General features: G+C 39.6%; 2 protein-coding genes across 5 annotated transcripts in view; one reads left to right on the top strand and one right to left on the bottom strand.

Annotated features, from left to right (window-relative positions):
• Positions 1–97: 97 nt before the first annotated feature.
• UFD1 (ubiquitin recognition factor in ER associated degradation 1) lies at positions 98–6,220 on the bottom strand. 3 transcript variants are annotated; one of them, XM_033076148.2, is made up of 12 exons: positions 6,183–6,220; positions 5,911–6,043; positions 5,158–5,190; positions 4,625–4,746; positions 4,185–4,315; positions 3,704–3,776; positions 3,151–3,219; positions 2,560–2,625; positions 2,224–2,271; positions 1,774–1,862; positions 1,309–1,390; positions 98–895 (listed from the first exon to the last, which is right to left on the bottom strand). In XM_033076148.2, the coding sequence occupies exons 1-12, from the start codon at positions 6,183–6,185 to the stop codon at positions 821–823; spliced, it is 924 nt and encodes a 307-aa protein (XP_032932039.1). In that variant the 5' UTR covers positions 6,186–6,220; the 3' UTR covers positions 98–820. The 3 variants fall into 3 exon arrangements, with proteins under 3 accessions (XP_032932039.1, XP_032932041.1, XP_032932040.1); XM_033076150.2 differs by lacking the exon at positions 6,183–6,220 and adding an exon at positions 5,734–5,824 and having other exon boundaries at positions 5,937–6,007; XM_033076149.2 differs by lacking the exon at positions 6,183–6,220 and having other exon boundaries at positions 5,937–6,023.
• Positions 6,221–6,713: 493 nt separating this feature from the next.
• CDC45 (cell division cycle 45) overlaps positions 6,714–22,752 on the top strand; it is a 37,367-nt gene continuing 21,328 nt past the window's right edge. Inside the window, exons 1-19 of one of the 2 annotated variants that reach the window (XM_033075562.1) lie at positions 6,714–6,832; positions 8,241–8,300; positions 8,603–8,695; positions 9,131–9,268; positions 9,851–9,994; positions 10,896–10,951; positions 11,543–11,591; positions 12,192–12,253; positions 12,648–12,698; positions 13,558–13,677; positions 14,046–14,177; positions 14,556–14,654; positions 14,901–15,062; positions 15,267–15,405; positions 15,775–15,858; positions 16,324–16,442; positions 16,857–16,933; positions 17,544–17,610; positions 18,210–19,182. In XM_033075562.1, coding sequence (XP_032931453.1) covers positions 6,782–6,832; positions 8,241–8,300; positions 8,603–8,695; positions 9,131–9,268; positions 9,851–9,994; positions 10,896–10,951; positions 11,543–11,591; positions 12,192–12,253; positions 12,648–12,698; positions 13,558–13,677; positions 14,046–14,177; positions 14,556–14,654; positions 14,901–15,062; positions 15,267–15,405; positions 15,775–15,858; positions 16,324–16,442; positions 16,857–16,933; positions 17,544–17,608 — 1,701 coding nt within the window. In that variant the 5' untranslated portion in view covers positions 6,714–6,781 and the 3' untranslated portion in view covers positions 17,609–17,610; positions 18,210–19,182. Of the gene's footprint in view, positions 6,833–8,240; positions 8,301–8,602; positions 8,696–9,130; positions 9,269–9,850; positions 9,995–10,895; positions 10,952–11,542; positions 11,592–12,191; positions 12,254–12,647; positions 12,699–13,557; positions 13,678–14,045; positions 14,178–14,555; positions 14,655–14,900; positions 15,063–15,266; positions 15,406–15,774; positions 15,859–16,323; positions 16,443–16,856; positions 16,934–17,543; positions 17,611–18,209; positions 19,183–22,752 lie in introns of those variants that run through there. The other variant, XM_033075563.1, reaches the window with a different exon arrangement.

Here is a 22,752-nt window from a genome sequence, read left to right as displayed (position 1 = left end):
CCGGCACGTGACCAGCGCAGCCCGCAGCCGGCAGGAGGCGCTGGGGGCGCCGCAGCCCCGCCCTCGCTCTGGCCAAAATCACCACACAGGACGCAGCTGGGAACCAGAACTTTTACTTGGGCTCTCAGGAGGGCGCAGGGCACCCGGGCACGCTCGCCGGCACACCCCAGGGCGCACAGGATACACTCGCACCGTTCCGAAGTGGCACCGGGCAGTACAGCTGGATCTCTCCCTTCCCTACACGAGCCAAGAGATTGCTATGCTATAGTATCTGAACTATTAAAAGGCGTGTTATTAATTATAAATATAAAAAGCAATTACGGGGGGGTTTGCTTAGAATGATTAATAACCCAACACCTGAAGCTAAGCTCAAAGAGACTCCCTGCACTAAAATCCTAAACACCAAAGTCACCCTTCATTTGCACCACACCAAGAAGCTGATCTGAAATTGTGGCAAAATATATATAAAGGGAGGAAAATACCAAGCACAGAGCAACATGAGATCACCATCACTCAGGAGATGAGGGGAGGATGTAGTCTAAGAACCAGACCCCTAGTGAGTTAGAGCTTGTTAGTTTTGCTTCTCAGGTTTATCACAGATTTATGTTCCCCTCTTTACAACACATACAAAAAGCTTCTTCCAAATTCCCAGGACTTAAGACAATCTGACAGCTCCAGCTCTAAGCATGAAACCGAAACCAAAACACCTATTAAGTGTTGTTGCTGGTTTGCAAAACGATCTCTCAACTGCAATTACTAAGATCCAAGATGCTGCAACTGTTATTTTATTTTCCCCCTAACTAGCTGAAGGTACCACAACTTAGGGCTTTCTTCCTTTCTTGCGCAGGGACTGGCCTTCCCCTGAAAAGGCAATAAACCGGCTTCCAGATTCATCCTAGAAAAAAGAAAGAGGGAAAAAGGTTTTACCTCTCTGCTCACTGTTTGTGTGTGACAAAAGCTGAACTATTATCAGCAAGAATACTCCATCAGAGCAGCCACTGACTGCAGACATTTCACATTCTTAATCTAGATAAAAAACCACTTTCTTCCTGAAAATAAAATAGCACAATTTTGGTGACCTTCCAGCCAACTGGCGTAATAAACTGACACCAGGCCAATCTTTTTCCATCAGTAACAAGGATATCAGAGGTTGCTTCATTTAACTCAAACCATTCTAAACTACTACCACTTTTTAAAGGAAACATGCTGTAAAAAATTTAAGGGGAAAGAGAGAGGGGCCACAAATTTGGATCTTAGTTTTTATGTTCTAATTCTGTGCAAAACTGGGGAGGATTCAATTTTATTTACCTCTTCCACTTTCTTGACCAGTGGACGTGAATTCCTAATGAATGTGATTCTACCGATCTTGAAGTCATAGTTGGGAATTCCTCTGGAAAAGAAGCATAAAAATATTATGAAATAAGTTTTATACCTACCATTGAATTCACCACAGAGGAACCTATTCTGTGTCTGTCAGTGTAATACCAACCCTGACTGCACATTTTCATTTCTAAATAATTCTAGAGTTAAAGCACTGAATTATTTTTTGAAGGCAGGCACAGATTGCAGAAGTAAATAACCAAATACTGGAATTGTTGTGGAAGCTTGGCCACAGGCATGTCTCCACTAGCCTGTGAATAAAACTATGTATTTTCTAAAGGCAAACTCATGAGGAAATTAGTTTGCTTATCCTGCAGGAGCAGGGGAAAAAAACTAAAACTCTGTTTAAACACTGATCCTCCACTTGCTGATAACTGAGTGATACAGACATACCTCCGGATGTCTCCTGGTTTAATTGGTGAGGGACTGGGCTCCACACCTTTCTTCTTGCCATCCAATCTGTTTCCAGATCCAGAGAATGCCTGCAGATACATAACAAGTTTTAATTTAACTCCTGGCATTTGAAAGGAAACTGCACAAGAACATTATATTCTGTAAAACCTTACACCAATTTTTACTTAGGTATTTAATTCAGCATGCTTCTTTTTGGTAAACATAAGTTGATGAATCATGGGAGTAGGGATCTGTTTCAGCCTTCCATCTGCCCTTTGCAGAGAGCAAGTCATGCTGTTCCTGGCTGTGATCACACCAAACATTCACAGGCACTTGCCAGTTAAATAGCAAGCATCTCTAAAAACAGGTACCAATATTTTGCAGTTGTTCAGAACAACTTTCCCTCCCCATTTTACAGCATTCAGAAACCAGCAGAAATAGGGGACTTACACGAAATCCTATGTCACTCACATACCCACTGTGGTCTGCTTCCACATCCTGCAAGGGGAAAAACAATTAATTTTGTTCCTGTTCTGACATGTACATGACATGAAAACAGATCCAGGTATTTCTGACCAAACATAACTTCAGAACAATCCCTTTCCCAAAACAACAGTAGGTAAACAACAGTCTCATAAGTAATACATGCAAAAGCTTCTGGTCAGTAAAATTTACCCCTAAAAAGTTGTTTAAATAAAAAAAAATTATGTTGGCACTCCCTGCTTCCACCACAATCAATGCTAACTTCTAGGGAATGCATTCTGGAAGAACAAAAGCTTAACCTACTGTGTTCTCTTCATGTTGTGCACTTCTTTCTGGTTCTTTGTATCCCAAAGGAGCATCAAAATCCACCTATTTACACAAAAAGCATAAAAAACCCATGATTAATATTTTTCTTTAAATTGTAAGCTTTATACAACCATTCCTTAAAACTCCATGAACTGTTACCACTACATTTGATCTAAAAATAATTAAGGTTTCCTTGTTAAACATTTTAACTCAAAATTACAAAAAGACCAAGCCTCCTAGAAATTAATCTTAACATGTAATGGAAACAGAGCAGTAAAACAGCTCCACAGTATCACTGGAATATGAGCCAAGACAAGGCTAATAAATTTCAGATAAAACATACTGAAGCTAAACATTAAATTCTAGCCACTGTAGTCACCTGATGATACATAAAGTGCTAATCAGGATCACAGATGGGGTTACAAAGGCACCTGAGTACTCCCAAATGAGTTATCTTCCCTACCCCATGGATTGCCCCTTTCTTGCAGCATCAGCTGGGCTGGGTGTGCAGAGCTGTCACTGCACAAGTGCCCTCTCCTCTTGGGAGGACACAGTCAGGGCAGAATTTCCCCATCAGCTTTAACTTACATTCATATCACACTCTATGATGGACACAGCCTTATCTGGTTTGGTCTCCATTACCCGAAGCTCGTAGATCTGAAACAGTCACAGATATTTTAAGATTGTGTAAGGAAAGCATATCTAAACCTTTCCCTCCAGACAGCCTGAAGGAAACTGAAGTAAGTACTCTTTAGGTTGAAGACTACATATTGCAAGGTCTCTATAGAACTTAAAAGTTTTTAACTTTAGCCAGAGAACCCATTATGGTACCCTGATGCACTCTTGATGTACTTTAACCTGCATTTTTGAAAACAAATTCTGAATTTAGGATAAATTCTTTCCATTGACTTGCAAAACCTTCAATAACACAAACATTTATTTTCTTGGGAGTCCAAAAAAGTTTAAACAGCAGCTCAGAAAAAGATTTATCTGACTCCATTTTCCCTTCAATAGAAAACCAACTGTGAAATCTGCCACGTGGGATTACTTGTCCAAAACACTGCACAGCTCTGGGTTGATTGTTTTAGTACCAATATCCAATAACTGAATTTAGTCTATAACCCTCAACCCTAAACTGTACCTTTTCATTGTAGTTGATGGCAATAACATCCCCAGTAGTTAGACAGGCAAAGTTTCTCAATGCATTTTCCAGTCTTTGGAGTATGTTAAGATGAAATAACTGTTTTCAGTGAAATATCAAAGCCTTAAAGTTACTATACAGCAGATCTCTAATTCTTAGTTTCTCAAACATGGTTTAAAAGTCATCAGTACTGCAGTTAGGATTTTAATAAATATTAGGATATACAAGTTCTTCAAAGGGACACTCAAGAAACTCATTGAGTTTTAAGATAACACTCCCCCTTTTTCAGCCCCACTTTGTATCAACAGTTGATCACATCTCTGTACATCATTCCTCCATCCCTTTTGTTTTCAGAAGGAGCAGCAGTGACCACGCACTACTGGAAGTATATGAGCCACACCTGAAAAGCTGTTTCTGTTTGATCATTCCAATTTGGAATAATTTTTTTTCTCCTTATCCCATAATTATATAGGAAGGATACACAGCTTTGGGATTGGTGATGTCAAGAAAATCTGGACTCTGTGGTTGAAATTTTGAATAAGTAGCAACTTGCAGATTCACACTCTCCACTTGCACCAGGCCTCCTTCTTCCAGCAGCAAATTCTGCATCATCTGCAAGAATGGAAACAAACACACAAAGCCCTATCAATGTGCCTGATGTTTTCAAATCTCTCTCCTGTGTGTATCAGTTCTTGTGTATATTCAATTTCAAGAAGAACAGTCAGGTGCAGTTAAAAGCATTCTGCTCTGCTTAGTTAAACCTCTGCAGAGGGAAGCCTGAGCCAGAACTGAAGGCTGTTGTAGGAACACGACCAGCAAGGACAGGCACTGTCAGGAAATGTTCCACCTCCTGAATATTAAACTTGGCAACTCGCTAGTCCTACTTTTCAGGTTCTGACAGTCCAGCATGAGGCAACTCACCCAGTGTGGAAGGTAACAGATGCCCTCATCAGCCACAAACTCCAGCACTCCGCAGTGCGTCATTCGGTCTGAGTTTTTGTTGGTCAGCTTGAACAGCATGGGGTAAGTAATATTAAGGCGGCCTGGTGAGAAAGGAGAAACATTTTTTTTTTTCTTAAAAGCCCCTAGCATATTCATGAAGCTTTTAGAGATCAAACATCACCAACAGAATGGGCCAGACCACAGGAGAGGATTCTCCTCACACCGTAATTCCAACCGCTCAAAACTACAGAGAGAGCAGATACACAAATACCAGTGCTGGCACTGCACTCAGAACTTTAAATGCTCAGGGAGCCCAACACTTCAGGTGTCTGTACTTGAAGGCAGACAAACCATTAATTCTAACATAAATACCTTCAAAATACATTTTTGAAACTAATTACTCTCACAGTGTCTATTTAAGACGTAAACAGATGACTAAAATAACGTGGTATTTGCCTACACATTTGCTGCTGTTTCTAATGTTGTTATTCCAGAATAAAGTATTCACTTACTGAGTTGATCCAAAGCTGAAGGTGGCATAATTACTGCAGAAATGAATAAGAATGCAAAATTAGGAAAAGTACATCTATAGAGAGTACATAACACAATTTTATCCTTCCTTTCTCTAAAATATCTTTTTTAAAAGGGCAGATTCTAAAATCTGCAAATTCATTTTTAGACAGAAAGATCAGTCATGAATTAGTCATGACAAATATCCCTGCTCTGGGGAGATTTCAGAATTATACTCAGGGAACAATAAAAGAAGAGACAAGGTTTTACAATATTACTACTAAAGAAAAATTTTCCCAAAGCTTATTTTATTTGTTTGGGCTCACAGGTGCTCTTCAATCCATACCAACTCAAAACAACATAGAATTAGTCTGACAGCCTGAAAATGAAGTTGGCCAATCTATTACTTTCTTTATACAAATTAAATGAAGTTACAACACGGTGAGGGGAAGAAACTCCTTAATCATAAACTTCCATAGCTCACACTAGATACAAGATTGTAACAAGAAACTTTATAGAAGAAGACGTCCTTCCAACGTCCATAAAGCCCGACTCACTTAGTAAACATTTTTAATTACCGAATAATGCAATGGAAGATGACCCCTCCTCCTTCCTCAAAGCCCCACCCAGGGTGCTCAGCACTCCGTCACCGTGTTTTCAACGTTCCGCCTGTCTTGGCCAAAAGCTCCATTACTTGACACTATTCAGAAACACTCTTCCAACAGTTTATTAGTCAAAATAAAACATGCACATACTCTTCCCGCCTTTCTCCACATCTGACCTGTCATTAGGTCCGGCAAGCATGGATACTGAGAAGCAGCGGTACTGGGTTGAAAAACGGTTCTGGAACACCCGGGGGATAGGGTGGTCAAACATATTAAAAGAGAACTAGAGAGGAAAAAACAACAGACAGAGAAGAACGCAATCATCAGTATCCACAGCACATGAAGTATTACAGCACCCACTGAGGGCTCCTGAAATGTCGCCGCCGCGATGCGGCCCCTCCCCGACCGCCCCCCGGGCTCACCATGGCGGCGGCGGCGGCGGCGGCGGGCGCTCCCTCGGGGCCGCCGGGCCGGGCCGGGCCGGGCCAGGGCCGCTCGTTCGCCTCACGGGCTGTGCCGGGCCCACCCTCGGCCCCGCCCCTCCCAGCGTGCACGGCGCCGGCCGCCCGGGCGGCCATTGCGGCTGAGGGCGGAACTCAGCCCCTCGCGCCCCCCGAGGCGGCCATCGCCAGGAGTTTCTTCTTCCCGCTCGGCTTCTCTCCGGTCACAGGGTGTTGATGCGGCTCTGCTGCCCCTAAACCGGGCTCTTCAAATGGAAAAACAAACAATTTGCCCGTAGTAAAGATGGCACACGCGGGGACAAGACTCTGTATGCTGCTTCCGGCCGAGGCCCTGTCGGGATTGGCCAGCGCCGCGCTTCGTCACCGCCTTCTCCTCATCTCATTGGCGAAGCTCCGGAAGGGATTGGGCGGCTCGCGCCGCAGGGGTGGGGTGGGCGCGTTCCTATTGGCCGGCGCTCCGTGAGGCGCGGACCAATGGGGCACAGCGCGGCTTTGGCGCCCAGTTTGAGCGGGCGCGGCCTGCGGCTGCCGCGCGTTCCCGCCGCGCTCCCGTTCCCGCCATGTTCGTCTCCGACTGCCGCCGGGAGTTCTACGACCTGATCGTCACGCAGGTGCGGGCAGCGGGCCGTGACCGGCGGCGGGGTGGCCTCCCCTGGGGCTCTCCCCTCAATGGGCTGCCGCGGTTCCCGCCGCCTCACGGCGCAGAGCTGGTGCGGGGCGTCCCCGGCTCTGCCGGCGGCGGCTGAGGCGCTCCGGTGCTGTGGGGCGGTGCTGGCCCCGCTCCGGTGCTGTGGGGCGGTGCTGGCCCCGCTCCGGTGCTGTGGGGCCGTGCTGGCCCCGCTCCGGTGCTGTGGGGCGGTGCTGGCCCCGCTCCGGTGCTGTGGGGCCGTGCTGGCCCCGCTCCGGTGCTGTGGGGCGGTGCTGGCCCCGCTCCGGGGCTGCGGGGCGGTGCTGGCCCCGCTCCGGTGCTGTGGGGCTGCGGGGCGGGGGTCGGCCGCGGGGAGCACCGGGAAGTCCGCCGCGCTGAGGGCGGTGGGTCCGGCAGTCTCCCGGGTCATAAAATTCCTTTTCCCGGGTATTTTTCTCCTTCCCTACCCACGGGAACCCGGGACAAAGCGCCAGGGATTTCGCTTGCGATTCACCTTCCGCATAAGTGTTTTTGTGTGTTCTGGATCTCATGCTTTACCATGACTTCTCTGAATTGTTTCTAAAAATATTATTCTAACCATTTTGGTGTTACTTACCCAGGCACTAAATACTATTTTCTGTCATCTTTAATGTTTTCCTTGCGATCTTTCTTGTAGCACATCTGTGTGCTGCTTTTATTTTCAACCCAGGGTTTACTTAACTCCGTTCACTGTGGCTGTGTACTGTAAGGTGGTGAAGCTTTTGTTGGACAGTCTTTTGGCATTCCTACCAATGAAGTGATATTATGGACTGTGCAAATGAAAGTTTTATCTTAATTTCTCCAGCTGTGAGCAAAATCTCAAAACCATCTTCCCTCAAGACCAAAAACTCTGTCACAAAACCAACCAACCAACCTTTCCCTCCACCCCTTCAAAAAAAACCAAAAACCACCAGCCAACCTTGATTTAGGTGAAAAATTTTCTTTCCTGAGTTGCCTTGCACTTGCTTTTGCTGCAGATTTTCTTTAGTCAAAGCCGTTGCAGACGTGTGCTGAAAATGAAGGCCATTCTAAACACAATGAAAATTGTTGTAGGCCTTTAGTAGGTGTGAAGCTTCAAAAGTGTTTGAGGTTCAGAGGGGTAAAGGAGTCTGAGCAATTACATCTCCCTAAAGGAACTGACGTCTTTTTGGTGTGTGGAGCTGCTTATTTTTAATATTGACAGATATCCAAACTGGTTAATTTTGGTTGCAGTGTCCATTCAGAGCAATCTTGTTTTATGCTTATGATTATTTCTATCTGAATTTCTGGTCTCTCAGTGTTCTGTGCATTCCATGTACCAGCACACTCTATTTGGTGCCTATATTAATGCTATTATTTTGTTACTTTTACAGCGAGTTCTTCTTCTTGTTGCTTCAGATGTTGATGCATTATGTGCTTGTAAAATTCTCCAAGTAAGTCTTGGTTCATTATCATTGCAGGCTGACATGATGAGAAAATATAGGATTTGTGTGCAGAGCATACATAAATGGGTGTGAACTAGGGAAAGGGGGAGGTTTAATCTGCTTTTGTAACATTTGTTTTCATTATTTATGGCACTGAAAACCGGTTAATTGTAGTCTCAGAGTTCATGTAGATTTGTCATTTGGGATGTCTTTATTTTAAGGATTGTATGGAATAGGATCACAGCCTGGTGTAGCATTGCAGGAGGGGCTGTTTCCCCTCCCCTTTGCTAACAGCTGTTGCTTCCTTGCAGGCTTTGTTTCAGTGTGACCACGTGCAATACACACTCGTGCCAGTGGCTGGCTGGCAAGAACTTGAAACTGCCTTTCTGGAGCACAAAGATCAGGTGAAAAAAATTACTGGAAAAATTTTAAGCTGCAGCTCATCTTATGTAAAGATCAACTTCTTCCCCGATTTAAAGTGTCAACACTTCAGCTCATTGTTATTAGTGGTTACGTTTTAACATACCAGCAATAAGTTTCTCAGGTTTTTAACATCCCCTACCACTAATGTGCTATAATGTTGATAGAGTCAAATGAAGTTTGCATACATTTTGAAATTTGAAGTTGCTGGTATTGGATATCCAACATCCCTGAATTGTGTGCTTTGCTTTAAAAAAAAATTTCTACCTCAGAGGCATCAAATATCAGAAAGTAAACACAACTTTTGTCAGTGATGAATGCTTTGGAGGTTTTGTAAACATATTTACAGTTTTCCTGTTCCTTTTTTTTTTTTAGTAAAAAACTTCTTTTTTATTTCTTTTCTTTTTTTTTTTTTGCAGTTCAAATACTTTGTTTTTATTAATTGTGGTGCCAATGTTGACCTCCTGGAAATCTTGCAGCCTGAAGAAGACACTTTTTTTTTCATATGTGACAGTCACAGACCGATCAATGTAGTGAATGTTTACAACGACACACAGGTAAAAGCTTTTCTTTCAAAATAAACACCTCCCCACAGTGTGGTGCTGAGCAGTGTTGTGCTTTTCTGTGTTTGCAAAACTGGTTAGAACGTTAGCTTGTAGGTCAGAAAGCAGCATTAATAAATAAATATTTGCAGCAGTATTGTACATGACCAGAAAAAATCCTTTTTTCCAGTAATAAAATCTCTAATGTTAGCAATGTGGTAGCTGTCAGCTGTAAGCACCTGTTAATCCTGTTGCTATAGATCAAACTGCCATAAATCAGGATAAATGTTCACCAGAATGTAACCTGTATTATCTCTCAGCATGTAGCAGCACCGAGAATTCAAAGTATTAAGCACAAATTATTTTATTTTAATAAGCATTAATATGATATTTCTTTCAGTAATGCCCTAACAAAGGAATATGGATTTTTACCCTTATTTTCTATAAATCAAGATGGTATTTATATTAAAAACCAATATTTTGTTATGCCAGGAATTAACACAGCCTAAATGAACTTTTGTTTCTTTTACTAAATAAGAGTGCAATTTGCTCACTAAATAAGATACTTACTCTAAAATACATTTTTTTTCTTGCTAGATTAAGCTGTTAGTCAAGCAGGATGATGATCTCGATGTTCCTGCTTATGATGACATCTTCAGAGATGAGGAGGATGAAGAAGAGGACTCAGAGGATGAAAGTGATGGCTCAGAACCCTCAGAGAAGCGCAGACGTTTTGAAGAGGTTTGTTGCACAGGAAGAAAAGTAACACTGCTGTTGAATGTATTTTACATCATAATAATATTTGAGTTTAAATATTTGTTCTTTTAGAGCATAAATCCAAGTGTGAGATTTAAAAGTAATCTACTACAACAGGTAGTTTCACATAGACAAAATATTTATCTGAACTGCACAGAAATATTTTCTCCAAATTAAAAAAACTGTTTTGAACTTAAGTATAATTCTTTATATAATCAGTAAATTGGAGAGATCTATTCCCTGATATTGCTGTGGACTTAGCAGTCCAGCAATAGAACTTGTTTAGATATTAACTCCTTTTATCAAAAAAGTGTTAGAGAAGATACAAGCTCACAAATAATTTAGCAATGCATTTTGTCTGTGCTTGTAGCAGTAAACTAACAAAAGTATATTAAGTGTACGCATGAAATTAAATTTGCCATGTTACTTGTGGCATATTTTCTATTTATATTATAGAAGCAAACAAAGGCCTGAGACCAGCACATTAAGGGACAACTAAATATAAAGACATCCTTAGATTTAATCTGTTTTCATGTTATCTTTGTTTTCTTCCCATTAGCATTGTACATTTTTTCCTAGTAATATAAAAGGGCACTATCTTAGCCAAAGAAGCTACACAATTCAAAGGAAAATTACAAATACCCAAAAGCTTTTCTCAGATCTAAATATTTCACAAAGATCTTAGGTGTGTTCATTTGAAATATTTTTGATAATACTTTTCTCATTAGATGTTAATGGCAATGTTTTAAATTTTTTTAAGAAAAATACTTGAAATGAAAATTTTAATTGCACTTTCAAAATTAAGGTTTAATAATTGATGTATCTAGATGCTAATCTATTAGAATTTTTTTCCTAGCATTTTAACATCCTGGAAATTAATTTACAGGAGGTAATAGAGAGGACAATGAAGAGGCGGCAGAGGCGGGAATGGGAAGCACGCCGGTGTGTAAATGGCTTTTTCCTATGTTGCTTCTTTTTCTTTCATTCTTTGATTGAAATTGTGTTAAGAATACAGACACAAGACACCAAGCTGTGATTTAAAAGATGCTTTAGTGCTAATTTTGTTTAGAAAGTTAAGAGAGATATTTAGTATATAAAAATAAAATGTTTAAATGGATGAAATTGTAAATAGTAATTTAAAATTTGAGTTCCAATAGATGCATTGACTCACTTCAAGTAGCTGTAATATTCTTATCTTGTCTGTCTTGGGGTGAAATTTGTCCTTCTGTTTTCTACTTTTACAATCCCACTGTAGTCAATAGGAATGAGCAGGAACAAATCAAATAAAACGGGATTTAAGGAATAGTGATGTAAAAAATTTTTCTTTTTACTTTATGAGTACATTTCAGTGTGGTTTCCATGTTGTTACTAAAGTCTTATTGCCTTGCAGATAAACGATTTCTAGCCCAAGTTTAATATTTTTAATTGCTGAAACAAAATTTAAATATTAATCACCATTTCTGGCTTTTATTTTTAATTGGCTCCAACGACCACTTCACCACTTAGTCAAATGTGGCTTTTTCTTCATTTTAGACGAGAAATTCTTTTTGATTATGAACAGTATGAATACCATGGAACTTCAGTAAGTATAAACTCTGTTTGCCATAAAACTTCAAGGTGACAGTATAAAGGCAATTAGACAATATCCAATGTTATAATTATCTATTGCAATTATATAATGATCTAATAATACTATTCAACAAAATAGTATTATTGCATCTTGCTATTTTTGTATCTTATTGTTTTATATATCTATATATAAACTGCATCATATTTATTTAATATTTTATGGCTTTTTTTTAGATCTTTGCAAGGGTATTTATCTATGTATTTTACAAAATACTGTCACAAAAAGACTTGAGCATGTTGTTTGTCTTTGAAGTTATCAGGATATCCCAAACATAGCACTTAGGCCATCAAACTGTTCTTTCTGTCATTTAGCCTCTCTGATTATTTATATTTTATTAAATGTTTGCTTTATACATAATGCAGGTTTACAGAGCTCTCTAGAATATTTTTCTTTCTACTTAATGTCTTAGGAAGAAGCTGGCAGATTGTCAGACTCCAGGGTGATTTCTAGGGCTTTAGTAACATGTGCTGGTACTTGGCAGATTGAACTATTCTATTTGTTTAGTGAACTGTGGCTTGTGTTCATTTGTCTTTTTGCTTCTCCCTCTTGTAGTCTGCAATGGTGATGTTTGATCTGGCATGGATAATGTCTAAGGACTTGAATGACATGTTGTGGTAGGTTTCCATCATCATTTTTTATAGAGATTGGAAGCTTAAACCTGTCACAAAGACAGGCAAGATTTCCCAAAATTATTTGGTTTCAGTATGAGATAGCAGTTTCTTTTGGGAGTGGATGCTTGTCTTCAACTAGAGGATGCATCTGTGTTAATTAATTAAAAGCAACAATAGATTTTGCATGAGAAAATGGAGAATGGTACTATATGTGTCTGTCTGCAAAAGAGGGAATAATAGTAGGTAATTTTGTTATTAACTTCTCTGTACTGCTGATAAACAATGTTTCTGATTTGTTCTCTGACATACTTACAGCAATATAATATACTCTGTTGGAATATTTGTTGGTTTAACTTTCTTTTTCTATTTTTTTTTATTTTTTTCAAAAAAATTTTAGGTGGGCTATTGTTGGCCTAACAGATCAATGGGTCCAAGATAAAATCACTCAGTAAGCATAATTTTTATAAAAAATCTTTTTTATTATTATTCTTTCTTATTTTTTTGTCTATCTTTTAAAATTTTGATTTTGGGAGTAACTAGTAGCAATTAGTAGAGATCAGGAAACATAAGGATATTATTATAACAGATATAAGTAATTAACAGTGATATTAAATATATTAATGCCTGAATATCTGTTGCCTTCCAAAATAGGAATATATATATTAAAAAGGTTTTTTATTATTTAGAATTTTTAAGCTAACTTTGTTTTTCACAAAATTATAAATCAGTCACTTCTGATCTGGGAGGAAATCATATTTAATGGTAGCTAATCTAAACATGAACTTGATACAGTTCTATTAAACGAAGAAACTTTTGTATAATCTGTATCCTCCAGGTTCTTTCACAGTCTTAGTTAGCAAGTTTCAGATATTTTCTCCTCTTTTCTTGTTGTTTCCTACTAAACATGATCAGAATTCTAGCATTACATGCATTGATTTTAATTCTGGTGTTATATTTTTACCAATACATGGAAATTTTAAAAGAGATAAATGTAAAAAGTAACTGATTTAATTGGTCAGTCTATTTGGTTGGTTTGTTTGTTTGTTTTGGGTTTTTTGTGGAGTTTTTTTTGTTTGATTTGGTTTTTTTGTTCATTTGTTTGTTTGGTTTGTTTTGGGTTTTTTTTGTGTTTTGTTTTAATTGTCTGGGTAAAAGGATGAATATTGAAAAAACATTATTTAACGAGTTGGGAGGGTTTAAAGCTGTATCTACAGTTTTCATGCTGCTGACTTTAGGAAGCATTTTTATTTTTTTGTAATCAAAACCAGCAGGCAGATAGTGAGGTGACAGTCTTGCTCCTGTTTCAGGATGAAGTACGTGACTGACATTGGAATCCTGCAGCGCCACGTGTCTCGCCACAACCACCGCAACGAGGACGAGGAGAATTCTCTGTCCATTGACTGCATGAGAATTGCATTTGAATATGAGTATCCTTAGAGAAGGTCTGGGGAAAATGCACACTTACACCTCTGGTGAACCCCTCTGCAGTTTTTGTCTGGGGGGAAGAAAATCCCAGCACCATGTGTGCTGAGAATGGAAATAAAGGGAAATCAGAATGTTCTGTTGTGCACGAGTCTCTTCCAGCAGCTTGTGGGGACTCAGCTCAGCTTAACCTTTCAGAACTGGTTACAAGTCAGCATTGCTACTCTTGTGTTACATCCCCTGACCTTCTCACTGCGTTTTATAAAGCACAGACATGCAATATGTAAGGGCAGCTGAATCCTTTCCTGCTTGTGGAGTTTGTAGGGTCAGAGGATATTTGTGTTTGCAATTATTTGCCGTAACTCCTGCTCAGCCTGCGCCTGGCACTGTACCAGCACTGGTCTCTCTATGAAAGTCTCTGTAACACCTCCTACACCTCTGCCAGCCTCAAGCTTTGGTCTGTGCAAGGGCAGAAGAGGCTCCAGGAGTTTTTGGCTGACATGGGGTGAGTTATAAAAATCTGGATCATTTTTTCGATGACTTACAGGAAAATATTCAGAATATAGCTTGCAAGTACTCAAGCTGTTGGTTTTTAAATATGATTGTGGGGCTCTGAATAGGTGGCAGTGTCTCTGAGTTACACAACTTGTGTATTGGTTTACAGGGAACACTTGCTGTATGCCTTTATGGAATGGCAGCTCAGTAAAGTAACCTCTGCTTCCTTGCATCCTCTTTTCAATGACTGAAAAAAAGAATGCATGCAAATTTAGTCAGACTTAACCTTGTTAAATTATGTAATTATTTTAAAAGTCCAATGAGAAAAAGGCAAAATACTTGTTTCTTCTGAAGTACCTGTCATGGAATTTTTTCTTACTGTTCTTAGTTTGCCCTTGAAGCAAGTGAAACAGAAGTTTAATTCCATGGATGTGTCTTTGAAAGAAAATCTTCGGGAGATGATTGAAGAATCTGCAAACAAATTTGGGTAAATTCTTTTGAATACAAAGGTTTTATCTGAAAATACTTTTTAATTAAGTTCAAATATTTTTGTATGAAGATCTAATATGTTGTTTTTAAAAATACGATTCTTAGCTTGACAAAGTAACACTAGATTGGTTGCAAATGTTAGGATAAGGTTTTTCTTCATGTTGTTAAAATGAACATACTGGGGAGACAGCTGGTAAATGTTGATAATTTTAATAAACTTTCCTGGCTTTATTTCATTTTGCAGAATGAAAGATTTACGAGTTCAGACTTTCAGCATTCACTTTGGATTTAAGAACAAGTTCTCAGCAAGTGACATAGTTTATGCAACAACTTCTCTCATGGAGAACATAGAGAAAGAGGACTCTGAAACAACTAATTTCATTAAGGCTTTGGATAGTCTCTCCAGGTACTGAAAATATGCCTTTTCAGTATTTTGCAATTTTATTTAGGGAAATGTAGTGGGATTATGGATTTAAAATCTGAATTGTTGCTTCATAAGCTATTGAAGGAAAAAATCAAAATATCCCTGTGAATAGTATTTAGATATAATTTTTATGTGAAAACCTTTATTTTACTAAGGAAGTGTCTATTTTTATTCTTTTTGTTACAGGGGTAACCTGGACAAGCTGCACCAAGGACTGGATCTAGCCAAAAAACAGCTACGTGCCATTCAGCAGACAGTGGCCAGCTGTATTTGCACCAACCTGGTCATTTCTCAGGGGCCATTTCTCTACTGCTCCCTCATGGAGGTCAGAATTGTGTTTGGGTTCTCATTTGACTCCTTTTTTGACTGTATCATCCTTGAATAACAGTTTTCCTAGTGCTTGGGACAGCAAGAATTACTCTGTAAAAAAGAACCTGTTTGTCTGTGCTGTGCTGTCCTCTGATGGGTCAGTGCTGACATTGCTCTGAACCTCCCAAAGGCAGAATCAGCCCCCACAAAGGGGAAAGAGCTTCACTGCCAACAAAGCTGGGTGAGCTCAACCTCCTGTATTGTAATGGTTCTTGTTAGTGTTCCTTGAGCCACACTAAGCTTCTAGACCTGTCACTAGATAATAAAACAAAGTAAGTCTAAGAATCATCCTGGGTTGTAATTGAAATAATTCTTCTTTTCCTAGGGCACGCCAGATGTGAAACTGTTTTCCAAACCAGTGTCTCTGTGTCTGCTTAGTAAATACTTACTGAAATCATTTGTTTGCTCTGTAAGTAAATCAAAAGCATTTGACCCACAAACTTCTGGCTGGTGTAGTATTTATTGTTCTGTCAGATACTTGCAGTTGATTATTAAAAGCATTACAGGGTGCTATTAATAATGTTTTTCTGCTGATTGGATGATTTTAGCATATTTGTGAATGCTGCTCTAGGGAAGATACTTATTTGGAGACTACATAGCATTGAGTTTTTGTTAATAAGATAATTGCAATCTAAACATTGGTGTAATTTTGTAAGTTTTGAGGGAGTACATCACTGAAATTTTTATTAGTCTTTGAAGTGACTTTTACTGTAAAGAACAAGTGGATTAAGAGACCCTGTTAAGAAACCACCCTCCTTTGAAGTGCAGAATATCCATATCCTTACGTGGCTATTTGTAATGCTGTGTCACATGGAGAACTGATATTAAATTGCTTTCTGAGCCTTGTGTAACAGAGAGGCTTTCTGCCTTCCAGACAAAAAACAAGCGTTGCAAGCTGCTGCCCCTGGTCATGGCTGCACCCATGGATGTTGAACAGGGAACTGTGATCATGGTGGGGATTCCTCCAGAGGTAGAAAGCTCGGACAAAAAAAAGTAAGCAAAGTGATTACAAGCTCTAAACTTGCCTTTGAAGCAAATATGTCTTTCCTGTACCTATTTAACACTGATTATGTTGACTTGAATTGTATCATTCTCAAAAACACACCTGCATATAGTGTGCATGAGGTACTTTGAGAAAGAACACAGACCTTCCTTGCAAGGTTTTTTCTTTTACTTACGTCTTAAAAGAGAGAAACAGTTCACTATATGGCCCATAACTTCATTTCATAAAAGCTTCCAATGTAAAGATTTTTGCATGTGAATAAGTGAGATGTGTGCTGAATACACAGCACCTGTAAAAACATCTGGAAGCCATTTCCACTTCCCAGCCAGGAAAAAGTTCCTTGCTTCTGCCTTGGTAAACATCCTTTCCTGTGACTCTCATTGGTAATTCTGCTTCTGCCTCAGCTTCTTTGGACGAGCCTTCGAGAAGGCTGCAGAGAGCACCAACTCGCGGACGCTGCACAACCACTTCGAGATGTCGAGTGAGTAGCGGGGCCCGCAGGGGGCGGTGCTGCCCGCCGGGCCGGGTCGGTGCTGCCCAGCGGGCTCGGTCCATGCTTCGAGCACAGACAGCCCAGGGGGGCTCAGCCCGGCCTCAAAGCGCTGCCTCCCGGCGCAGAAACCACAAACCAGCCAGCTTAGCTTTCTGAGACTGTCTGCACTTTGCCTGCACTAACGGTTTGCACATGGGCACTTCACTTTACAGACCATGATGTGATGTGTGAGGGCTTTCAGTTTAGCAGCCAAACCAAGTGTGGTATTGATGAGACACTTAAGCAGTGAAGTCAGCCTGTCATGCACATGCTTAAAAAAGAGACAGGCTATTTAAATATCTATTTATCTGTATATGTTGAACATACAGAGAAATACTCTTAGATTTAAGAAGTGCCTGCTCTATTGCATAGAGAACACCCAGAAATTAGTTTGGATTTAAGCATGAAATAAACCACATCCTTTGCATTTTGTCCAAATAACTTCTCCTTAAATTTGAGTAAGAGTATAAATTGGTATACTCTGGCTTATTGTTAAAGTGGGACATCTGGTATATCTTTCAGTTATTTGCATCTTCTAATAAAATATTTCATCTTGTAGTAATTGAATTGAAAACAGAAGATCGGAGTAAATTTCTGGATGCACTCATTTCTCTCTTGTCCTAAAGGTAAGACACTGTAAGGATTAATTTAAAAATTATTACATATCAAGTAACCTGCTTACTATCTGTAGAATATTTTTTGCAAATATGGCAACTTTTAGTGAAAATATAAATTGAGGCTAAGAGTTTCTTACAGAGACAATTGTTTTCCTTTGGAGGAGGAGGCAGACAATGTGCAAACAAAATGTTTTACTCCTTAAGAGATTTATTTAAGTTTCATCATCCATGAGCATCTGTTTGTGTTGAGAGAAATGGCAATATTAGCTAATTGTAGCTCATCCTCTGTTACTGACATTTAATTCTGATACCTTGTTTGAGCTCATGATGGAGCTGCCACAGCAGTGCCACTTGCTTTGATGTTAATGCAGAATTCACATTTTTCTTTGACAGTGTCAGGGTTGTAGCCTAGGTTGGTGTGTAGATTTTACCTGGAACAGAGATGGGGATATAAGACCTAATTTTTAGTTGTGGAGTAGCTACTCACTAGTTCAAAGCTGCTTGTTAGACAGCAGAGGCTTGCATGGCTTACAGGATTTCTACATCCATTTGTTTTTTTCTTTACACTTTGACTACTGATTGTTTTGTCTTCTGCTCTTGTTATGCAGTGGTGCCTTTTGGCTCCTTGTGCTGGAAGCTGAGGATGAGACCCTCTGAGATTTTTTGGATGTTCCAAAGTTCATGGTGCTGCAGTTTTGGTGTATCTTAGGTCCACAGGCCTGGACTGGTGTTTTTATGACTTTTGGGAGGTCAAAAGGATTTTGATCTCAGCACAGAGATATTGAACACTTCTTTTACTAAGCATCCCACCCTGGTAATGGCAAAAGCTGTCACCTGGTACTTGTACATTGGATTTCTATTTATCAACCCTGCTTTTATTAGTAGCCTACTCTTGTGATGTTCAGTTGTTGACTGATAACAAAAAATAGGTTTCAAAGTTCCATATTTATATTTCTGTTCAATTGTAATTTTAAAATTGTCTTTTATGCTTTTTTTTTTTAACAAGCTATTTGAAACTCTCCTTGAAGTTCTAGAATGTTGGAAATGTTTTTTAGTATTACCAGATTGAAGTCTTGTAGTTTAATTAAAAGACTTGTTTTGTGAGAGGAGTTTTAAGATTTTAGGGTTTTTAAAATCCAGATACTGAATAACTGCCAAATACCAAATGAAGAATCCAGGGAATGCCAGTGTCAATTAAGCCTTTTTAGTCATGCATTGTGATGCTGTATTGTCACTTGTAGCTTGACTCTGGGAATAATTTTCCTGGAAAGAGGCTGAAATACTGTAATAATTCTGTGTAGACTGTAGCACTATAAATATTGACAGAGTAGCTTATCCTGTTCCATAGCAGATTTCCTTTTACTTTGGCCATATGAAATGGCTCATTGGCCTTACCCTGCTGAGCATTGGTGGCTGTGTATTTGTGTACATGTGGAATGCTCTTCTACTTGAATTGTTTGTTTGAATTCACTGTTCCTTCAATGTTTTCATGTATTATACATAGAGGTTATGTGTAATGACATCATTCTTTGTACATATTTTAATACAGATTAATTTAATATTAAATGTGATTTAAATGTAGCCAACAGAAACCTAATTAAACTATCTATTTTTATTCCAAAAAAAGTTGGTTTGGGTTTTTTAAAATTTACGTATATGTTGTCATCTTACCTGAATAAAATCCCTGTGCCAAGCTGGGATGGCCAAAAAATTGTGTTTCATAAGATAAAGCAATGCTACCTTTTGGTTTTGGTCTTTGCATTGAAGCTGCAGTAACTCTTTCAGTGTGTTTGCTTGCTGTAATAGCAGTCTCCTAATCAGTTCTTTAAATATTTCTGCTGCTGCTAATCTGAGAACAATAGCAGTATGAAACAAATCCTTTAAAATGTTTTAGTTTTTCTTAACAAAATAAAATGATGAAAATCCTTAAATACCAAAGTGCTGAAGCAGCTGAACAAGCTGATTTATGCCATTCCTGCTCAGTGATTCATGGCTGTTTTCTTTATGGGGTGATAAATCTAAACAGAATTGAAATTGCACAGTAAAGAGTAAGGACCTGATTTAATTGGAATTGAAGTGAATCCCCTTCCATGACAGAATTGTGGTGACCTAGTAGATTTGTGCTTATCAATGTCAAGGATGTATAATGCGTAAGAATTAATTCTTACCTCTTTTCCTATTTCTCTTTGAGGGCAAAAAAGAAAATTAACAAATGTTGCAGCTTCCTTGTATGACAGACCCACATGGTTTGTGCCAGTTTGACTGTGGCAATATCAGCCACAGGGGGAGGCCAGTGGGCTTTGGTCACTTCTTGGCCTCTCTAATGTCAGAAGCAGGTGCTAGGGAAGGGTAAAGACAAAGCAGTTGCATTTGATGCTTCCTTTCAGATACAAACAACTGCTGTCCCAGTCCTTGTGCTCAAGGCCACCCTGAGCCAGGCGTGGTTTCTGTGTGTTTGGTCACTGTCAGTGGTTATCTGGGAATCTGGATTCACTTCCTCCCAGAACCTTGCAAAATTCTAGCCTGTGCAATGTTTAGTGGTGAGTAGATCTGCAGCTGGACATTGTATGAAAAAACACAACCCTATGGAACAGTGTAGTAGTGCTGATTGCTCTTATTAATGGAAGTTAAAATCACTACAGTGATTTCTAAGCAAATTATTTTGCAAATATTCATTATTTTTATTTACTGTTTTAAAACCTTTTAGAACAAAGGATAGAAAATATTCCTGGGTTGAATATTTGGAGATATTAGGGGGTTTTGCCTTGATCTACAGGAGTGTATATGTTTATCATCAGACTGTCTTGTATGCTTTAGTACTTAGATGAAAATACAGTTGATACTACAACAGGAGCTCTAGTTCATGAGCATTTCAAATTTAGCTACAGTATCTGCTATTTCTTCCCACTATTCCCTGTGACTTCTCTCTTAGAGCCTACTGCTCTGCTTTTATGGCAGAAGCAATAAATCAGAGATGGTTTTTGCTGCTCTATCAGCAATTTGAGTTTATATTAGTAGGTAACAATCACTTGTAAACCTGACGGGATCTCAGAGAACCACTGGAGTTTTAAAATGCTGAATGGTTTGCAGGAGAGCTGTTTGTTTGCTTCAATCCCATGTACAGTAATTTCATGATTATAAGCCGCATGTTACAATACAGAGTGTGATAAAAGGTATCTGTTCTACCACCATCTGTTGAGGGTGGGGGCAGTGATCCTTATCCCTGTGGGAGATATTCTGCTAATGGGCCATCCATTGAAACCAGGCAGGGCATTGTTCTTTATCTTTTCACAACCCATCCTTCCTCCAGCCAGTCATTTTCTGCTCATGGCCATTGAGTCCCACTGTGGGACTGATAAAATTACTGCATCCCATTGGGAGTTGCTCCAGCCAGGGGGAAGAGCCCAACATTTCTTACTAAGATAAAATCTGAGAGTTGGGACACCAAGGGAGCCCCTTTCTCCACTGGACTCCAGAGGAAAACCGGATTCCTCCACATCACCACTGGAGCTTGGGAGGGAAACTGCACCTTGTACAGGAGCACTGCTCCAACTGAATCACATCTGTCACTGCAGGAGGATGCAGCCACCATTTAATGGGACTGCTGCCAACACCCTGCCTGACAGGGTGTCAGGTTGTACTCTGACTTTGTCAGGGTTTGCAGTTTGTTTCTTTGTAGTACTGTATTTCTATTTTAATTTCCCTATTAAAGAACTGTTATTCCTAATTCCCATATTTTTGCCTGAAAGCCCCTTGATTTCAAAATTATAATAATTTGGAGGGAGGGTGTTTACATTCTCCATTTCAAAGAGAAGCTCCTGCCTTTCTCAGCAGACACCTGTCCTCCAAACCAAAACAGCAACTTTTCAATCTTTGTCCATATATAAGCCGCACCTGATTATAAGCCGCACTTTGGGTTCGGACCAAAATTTTAGTCAAAATGGGGCGGCTTATAATCGTGAAATTACTGTACTCTAGAGAACTCAGGTTGGAAAAGTACCTTAGAATTGTCATGTTTGATCATCTTTTATGCTTCAGTTTCACTTTTTCCACTTCTGTTTTCACATTTCCAGTGCTCACCTGTCCAGAAATACAAGAGAAATAAAATTTTACATCACTTTAATCACTAGTCTGGAGTACCCCAGTTGTAAAGTCCAGAAGAGGAAGTTTTAAAATCAGTCTCTTTTGTACAGGAGTTCTTTGAAGATGGTTTTGTTGTGATGAATTGGCCTCTCAGGGTGTGCTAACTTGTAAAGAGGGGAGCAGTACAGAGCAGTACTTATTAAAAGGAAAAGGGAGTAATCACAACTGAGGGGGAATCAAAACATAAAACACCAGGACTGTTCTCATGGCAATAAACAGCATCATTTGTTGATTTTTTTGTGTACATCTATCTATCAATGGTTTTGATGATTTTGATTCTTTCATAGAAGGAATACTCTTGAAAACATTCCTCTGAAAGTTCCTTTGTGAATAAGTCCGGCTTGAGGGAAAAAAAGCAGTGAAATGTTTGTTTCTTTAAATGGAAAAACTGAAATCCCTCTTGGCACTCATGTACCATTGTTGGCTTCAAGGTGGTACTAAAAGTTCCCTTGGAGCAGATTCAAGAACTGAAAAATATGCTGCCCAGGGTGGAGCTCAAAAATGCCACCTTTATGTACAAGCATTTGGTTATAAACACACTTAGCAGGAAATATTGCAGAACATTCACTAGGGAAAGAAAATTGTGGGAGCTTTTTATTTCAGACTGGACACCATTCTTTTGAAGCATTTGAGTTTTGATTTTTGTTATTGAGAAGGTGGCAGAATTAGAGAAGAAATGCAAAGGGTCAAACATGTTGAAAATAGGCAAGAAATCCCTAACTTCATGGTACCTAAATTCACTACACCCCTGGGTCTGACAGCAGAGAATGTGGGTTTCCCAGTCACTGTTATGTGATAGAATAATTTTGACTTCCTCTGCCCCCTCGAGGCAGTTCTGGCTGCTGGGTTGTTATCCTGGCATGTGTTACCTTGACTTGCTGTCTGCTCTCATGGTTTGTATCTGGGCAATACACTAAGATCTCAACAACCAGAGATAAAGATGTGTCTGGCAATTTGGTATCACAACAAGCATTTAGCAGAGTTGCTGATGCATGCTATTCTCAATGA

This window comes from Catharus ustulatus, chromosome 18 (genome assembly GCF_009819885.2).
Source record: "Catharus ustulatus isolate bCatUst1 chromosome 18, bCatUst1.pri.v2, whole genome shotgun sequence".
In the NCBI taxonomy this organism is placed as follows: domain Eukaryota; kingdom Metazoa; phylum Chordata; class Aves; order Passeriformes; family Turdidae; genus Catharus; species Catharus ustulatus.
The sequence above is the reverse complement of the archived record's forward strand: the minus strand, read 5'-3'. Positions and strand labels throughout refer to the sequence as shown.

Excerpts from the sequence above, each read along its gene's own strand:
- UFD1 (XM_033076148.2), bottom strand. Across the intron at positions 5,191-5,910 it reads TGTGGAGAAAGGCGGGAAGA|TAATTATGCCACCTTCAGCT; the intron begins GTATGTGCATGT and ends TCATTTCTGCAG. Across the intron at positions 4,747-5,157 it reads TTCAGCTTTGGATCAACTCA|GCCGCCTTAATATTACTTAC; the intron begins GTAAGTGAATAC and ends CTTTCTCACCAG.